This window comes from Mandrillus leucophaeus, unplaced genomic scaffold, assembly GCF_000951045.1.
Source record: "Mandrillus leucophaeus isolate KB7577 unplaced genomic scaffold, Mleu.le_1.0 Scaffold32, whole genome shotgun sequence".
Taxonomy (NCBI): Eukaryota; Metazoa; Chordata; class Mammalia; order Primates; family Cercopithecidae; genus Mandrillus; species Mandrillus leucophaeus.
The window spans coordinates 190,376-196,734 of NW_012103365.1; the positions used below are offsets into that span (position 1 = coordinate 190,376).

At 47.7% G+C, this 6,359-nt stretch overlaps 1 protein-coding gene across 2 annotated transcripts in view; it reads right to left on the reverse strand.

The window, feature by feature from the left end:
• PDZD9 (PDZ domain containing 9) overlaps nt 1-5,442 on the reverse strand; it is a 17,409-nt gene extending 11,967 nt beyond the window's left edge. Inside the window, exons 1-2 of one of the 2 annotated variants that reach the window (XM_011987909.1) lie at nt 5,349-5,379; nt 416-595 (exon numbers count right to left, since the gene is read on the reverse strand). In XM_011987909.1, the coding sequence (XP_011843299.1) occupies nt 416-595; nt 5,349-5,379 (211 nt within the window). Of the gene's footprint in view, nt 1-415; nt 596-5,348 lie in introns of both variants that reach the window. The other variant, XM_011987910.1, reaches the window with a different exon arrangement.
• Nucleotides 5,443-6,359: the final 917 nt, after the last annotated feature.

Sequence of the window (6,359 nt, forward strand, 5' to 3'; positions counted from 1 at the left end):
CCTCAGCCTCTCAAGTAGCTGGGATTACAGGCGTGTGCCACCATGCCCAGCTAATTTTTGTATTTTTAATAGAGATAGGGTTTCACCATCTTTTCCAGGCCGGTCTTGAACTCCGGACCTCAGGATCCACCCACCTCAGCCTCCTAAAGTGCTGGGATTACAGGCGTGAGCCACCGCTCCCAGACAGTTTTTGTATTTTTAGTAGAGACAAAGTTTTACTATGTTGGCCAGGGTGGTCTCGAACTCCTGACCTCAAGTGATCCCCCCTCCTCGGCCTCCCAAAGTGCTGGGATTACAGACGTGAGCCAGCATGCCCATCATATCCTTATAGTTACACTGAAACCGGTGACCCAAGCCTCCCTTCAGGCAGATGGGCAGGATGGGTGGTTGGGAAGCATGGTGAAAGGGCAGTCACCTGGCTGAAGTTTCCCGTCGTTGGCTGCAGCCCCCTTCCTGATGAGGTGGGTGATCTGGAGGTAGGGTCCATGCTGGATGATGATGAGGCCTAATCCCAGCCTGCCCACAGTGAGTTTGGTCTGCTGTGTTTTGCTCAAGTTGTGTACAGATGTTTTGACCTTGATGCTGACTCCTCTTTCTAACCAAAAGAGGGGAACTTATTTCAGTCCTTCACCAAGACAGAAGCATGGCCATACCCACTGGGGTTCTGAAGCCAGATCCCTGGGACAGTTATTTAATCCCTATTCCTCAGATTCCTTGTTGGTAAAATGAGGATAAAAGGTGTTCACCTTGGAGAGCTCTTCTGAAAATTAAATGGGAGCATTAAAGGGCTTCTGCAGAGTCTGGCATATTATGAGTACTGAATATTAGTTAGTATTATCTATTCACTTAACAAATATTTATTGATACAGACAGTGTGCTAGGCCCTGGGTTTACCATGGTGAGCAAAACAGATATGTTGGGTTTTTTGGTTTTAACAGACAAGGTCTCACTCTATTGCCCAGGCTGGAGTGCAGTGGCATGATCACGGTTCACTGCAGCCTCGATCTCCTGGGTTCAAGGGCTCCTCCCACCTCAACCTCCTAAGTGGCTGGGACTACTGGCATACGCTACTATACACGGCTAATTTTTATTGTTTTTGTAGAGACAGGGTCTCACTATATTGGCCAGGCTAGTCTTGAATTCCTGGCCTCAAGCAATCCTCCCACCTCAGCCTCCCAAAGTGCTGGCATTACAGGTGTGAGCCACCATGCCTGGCCCACATGTGTTTCTTGTCCTCATGAAGTTTACAGCCTAGTGGAGGTGACAGATATCAATCAGTCATGTAAATATATGTTGGATAACAAACTGTAACTCATGTTATAAAAGAAATGGACGGAGGCTCTGAGAATGAGTAACAGAGGGCCAAAGTCTCATCTGAGGATGGCAGGTCAGGCTTCCAGCAGGGCTAAAATTTGAATTAAGGCCATAAGGACAAATAGGAAATATTTAGGCAAAGAAAGATGGATCAGGAGCACTTTGTGTTAAGGTCTGAGAAAGGAAGGAACTGGCCCTGTCAGAGGATGGGGAGGCAGGAGGAGCGAGGACCAAGCAGACAGAGGCTGCTTCTCAGACTTCCTTAGTGAAAAAGCTCAGAAGTGAATTAAGCTGGACATGGTTAGATGAGATGAAATGAAATGAAAATGAAAGGGTCGTGGTGCATGTCATGGCAGTAACAGCAGAAATGAGCAGTAGATGGATCCAAAAAGCACGTGGGAGGAAAATCCGAAGGCCTTGGAGACAAGGGGTAATGGGAGGGGTTGAAATATGTTTTCTACAGAACCAAATCTCACAAGAAAAATTTCAGGGACTAAAAGGACATTCAAAACAACAAGTTAATTTCCCAAGAGGAAGCTGCTAGCAAACTCCTTTTCGGTACACAGGAAGCTCCTGGGGAGATCTGTTTTCGGCACACTTTTCCAGTATTTCACACACAACTCCTTTCCATAAGGACAAGTGACACACAAGCTTGCCAAGTCCATGTGACTGTGGTGTTTTCAGGGCCACTGCTGAGGGAAAGGCTCCCCCAGCTCCCTACCTCTGGGTGTAGGGAACTGGAGGGGTTCATGGCCCTTTCCTCTAAAGCAAATGTCCTTGCCCATCTCCAACCTCACTTTCCCCTAAACCACAGATGCTGTTTGTTTGGGAAAATAAAATAGCATAATATAAACGAGATACCATCTTCAGAGACCTTTTGGGGTTCTGGGTGCAATTGAGGGCAGGATATGCCCTACCTGAGCCTCTGGTTCCTGAACGAACAGAGAAGTCACATCTTGGGCAAGGTCCAGTGGTTCCTATCTCAGCTTGTAAATTCAATGTGCTTATAAGGTAAGCTACCAGGAGCCCACTTTTAAAAGTCAGCAGGGTTAAGTAAAAGAAGCCGGGCTCAAAAGGCTCCTAACTCAGAGATGAAGGACGTGTCTCAGGAGTTTGATCCAGACCTCTATACGCAAATGCAGAAGTTCAGGAAGGCAAGAAACACAAAGTACATCTTGCAAAATTAAAATAACTTTGTGCCAGGTGCAGTAGCTCACGCCAGTAATCCCAGCACTTTGGGAGGCTGAAGCGGGCAGATCACGAGATCAGGAGTTCGAGACCAGCCTGGCCAACATGGTGAAACCTGTCTCTACTACAGATACAAAAAATTAGCCAAGCGTGGTGGCACGCGCCTGTAATCCCACCTACTTGGGAGGCTGAAGCATGAGAATCACTTGAACCCAGGAGGCAGAGGTTGCAGTGAGCTGAGATGGCACCATTTTACTCCAGCCTGGGTGACAGGGTGAGACTCTGTCTCAAAAACAAAAACAAAAAATTAGCTGGGCATGTTGGTGTGCGCCTGTAATCCCAGCTACAAGCCTGGGTGACAGAAGGAGACTCCATCTCAAAAAAGGAAAGAAAAGAAAAGAAAAGAAAAAAAAAAACCTGACAAAGTGAAGTTAGATGTGGATCTTCATGGAGCAAGTCAATACATGCAATCTCCTGTCTCACATGCTAGCAACGTACCAGACCACTCCGCTTCATTTTGCGGAGAAGATTTCTCACACTATGGCAGCCACCCATGAGAGCTTCACAGGTTATCAGCCATATGAAGTCACTACTTTAAAGCGCTTACACAACCCTCTGAAAAAACTAGTTGAGAAGCAAAGAAGCTCACCCAGCAGGAAAGCACAGATGTGGCAGTGCAGGAGCTGAGTCAATTAATTTCATTAGAGGATGGAAACTGCTACAAGGAAAAAACTGAAGATGTGCCTTAGACAAAGGCTCTTCACACAGCGCATGCTCAGGATGAACTATTAGCCATCAAACCTGAGGAAGGTGCTCGCTTGGGCCCAGTGGCAGGGACCCTGGAACCCGAAGGTACTGACAAAGGTGACCCTACTGCTGCTGAGTGAGATCTTCAATGCTTCCTCCCTGGAAGAGGATGAGCTCAGAAAAGAGTGAGTGGCAGCCGGGCGCGGTGGCTCACGCCTGTAATCCCATCACTTTGGGAGTCCAAGGCAGGCGGATCACGAGGTCAGGAGATAGAGACCATCCTGGCTAGCACGGTGAAACCCGTCTCTTCTAAAAAATAAAATACAAAAAAATTAGCTGGGCGTGATGCAGGTGCCTGTAGTCCCAGCTACTCCGGAGGCTGAGGCAGAAGAATGGCTTGAACCCGGGGGGCGGAGCTTGCAGTGAGCCAAGATCACACCACTGTACTCCAGCCTGCACAACAGAGCGAGACTCCATATCAAAAAAAAAAAAAAAAAAGAGTGAGCCGCTGTGTTTGGGGACAACCAGGTGGAGGAGGCAGCACTGTGGTCCTGGGAGAGCCAGACCCTGAGCACCACATTAAAATATGAAAGACTTACAGGTCTTGCTACAAGGCTAGTCAGACAGCAATGTCAACCTTCCCAAGGACAAGCAGTCCAAATGACAACAGCCCTGCAGTGAAAAAGCCTAAGGCTGCCTGGCACCTGCCTGCCTGGTTCAGCCTCTTCGCCAACCTCGAGTCATTATCAAATCCTGATGCTGTTCGGAAAAAAGCCATAAAGAACAAGAACTGCTCAATGCAGGAATCTGCAGCCTTCGGTAAGCCCACCTGGGGGCTAGCAGAAGTATACAGTGATTAGAACCTGGGCAACGTAGTGACACCTCATCTCTTCTATTTAGGCCGGGCGTAGTGGCTCACATCTGTAATCCCAGCACTTTGGGAGGTCGAGGGTGGGTGGATCACTTGAAGTCAGGAGTTCGAGACCAGCCTGGCCAGCATGGTGAAACACCGTTGCTACTGAAAACACAAAAATCAGCCAGGTGTGATGGCTCATACCTATAATCCCAGCTACTCTGGAGGCTGAGGCACAAGAATCACTTGAACCCGCCTGGAAGGCTGTGGTTGCAGTAAGTCAGGATCACACCACTGCACTCCAGCCTGGGTCACAGAGCGAGACTCTGTCTCAGAAAAAAAAAAAAAAATTATCTGAGTGTGATAGTGCATGCCTACAGTCCCAGCTATGGGAGGCTGATGCAGGAGGATTGCTGGAGCCCAAGAGTTGGAGGCTGCAGTGAGCCAGGAGTATACCACTGTACTCCAGCCTGAGCGACAGAAGAAGACCCTGTCTCTAAAAATAAAATACAGTGACCAGTATGCTATTTTGAGATTTATGTGCTCTTTTAATAAAAATGAAAGGGCCAAAGTCCCTATTTACATTGGTATAATTTTGTAAAGGATCCTTACGATATGATTTCATTTTTATGATGTTCTCCATGGAAAAGGAAAAAAAAACCCACTGTAAAAAACAGATGGGGGTGTGAGGAGCTGCAGTGGGGTGGGGTTTGGCTGTAACTGGGCATTGCAAAGTAATTTTAGGGAGTGGTGAAACTGTTCCCTATCTTGATGGAGGGGGTGATTCAACGTGGGTATAGCTTGTCAAAACTCATACCGCTGTGCTTTTAAAGAGGGGGATCTTACTGCATGGAAATTATACCTTGATAAAAATAACGATGGCCCAAGGCGGGCAGATCACTTGAGGTCAAGAGTTGGAGACCAGCCTGGCCAACATGGCAAAACCCTCTCTCTACTAAAAATAAAAAATTAGCTGGGCCTGGTGGCAGGCACCTGTAATCCTGTGAGCCGAGATTGTGCCACTGCACTCCAGCCTGGGGGACAAAGCAAGGCTCCTTCTCAGATGATGATGATGATGATGATGATGATGATGATGATGATGATAAGAATAATAATAATAATAACAACGATGGAGAGAGGTTATCTCCCAGGCCAAGAATGTACCATTGCCATTTTTACAGAGGAGGAAAATTGAGGAAGGCTTGGTCTCCAGGGCTTCTTCACCCGCTTCCTTCTCCCCAGTTACCTTTTTTGTTTTTGCGGGAGGCCTTCTGCATGGCTCCGGGAGGTCAGGCAGCTCTGGAGAGCCTCCCGGAGCAGAGGCTGAAATCAGTCCCAATCCCAACAGTTTCGAACCTCGCCTGCGGGCAACGCCCTCGGGATGGCCGCCAGGGGGCGCTGCGCTGCCGCTGCCCAGAAATTGGGCGGCAGTGAGGTCGCCGCAAGGCTTCCCGTGGACCCTGCAAAACGTAGCGTGGGTATTGCACTCCAGTGTACTGTATGGAAACTTCTGCAGAGGCTAGCACAGTGCCTGACCCATGGTGGGTTCTTCATTCTTTCTTTTCTTTTTCTTTTTTTAAGAGAGGGGCGAGGGGGTGGGGGTGTCTCACTATGTTGCTCAGGCTGGTCTCGAACTCCTGGGCTCAAGCGATCTGCCCGCCTCAGCCTCCCAAAGTGCTGGGATTACAGGCATGAGCCACCGTGCTTGGCTTCTTCATTCATTCTTGGTGAACCTAAGAAACAGGGAGGGGGAGAAGGCACAGAAGAGGGTGTCTCAAAGATGACAGGTGGTCTGCAGAGGAAGATCACAGCCAGAAGATCACAGGAGATCACAGAATACCTAGAAGATCAGAGAATCCCCCGCTGTGCTCCAAATAATGGTATTTTTTAAAAAAATTGTTACATCAGTAGCTCCAATGCTTTGGAACTGCACTTTTTTTCATGAATGTTTTGAATAAGAAAAGGCCCCAGGGTGGCCTAAAAAAAAAAAAGAGTAACTATTAGGAGAGGCCCTATTAATGCTTCCTTCTTTTTTCCAAGATAATTCTTCCTCCCACACACGTTCACTCATACAACAAGTATTTACAGGGAGCTGTTCTGTCGTTTACTGATACTGGGGACACAACAGTAGGCAAGACAAACACAGAAACACAGGCTTTATCCTCTTGAACTCTTGAAACCTGTACTTAAAAAACAGATGAAGTGGACAATTGTAGGAAAATATAAATTATTAAAAATAAATTCTAGGCCAGGTGTG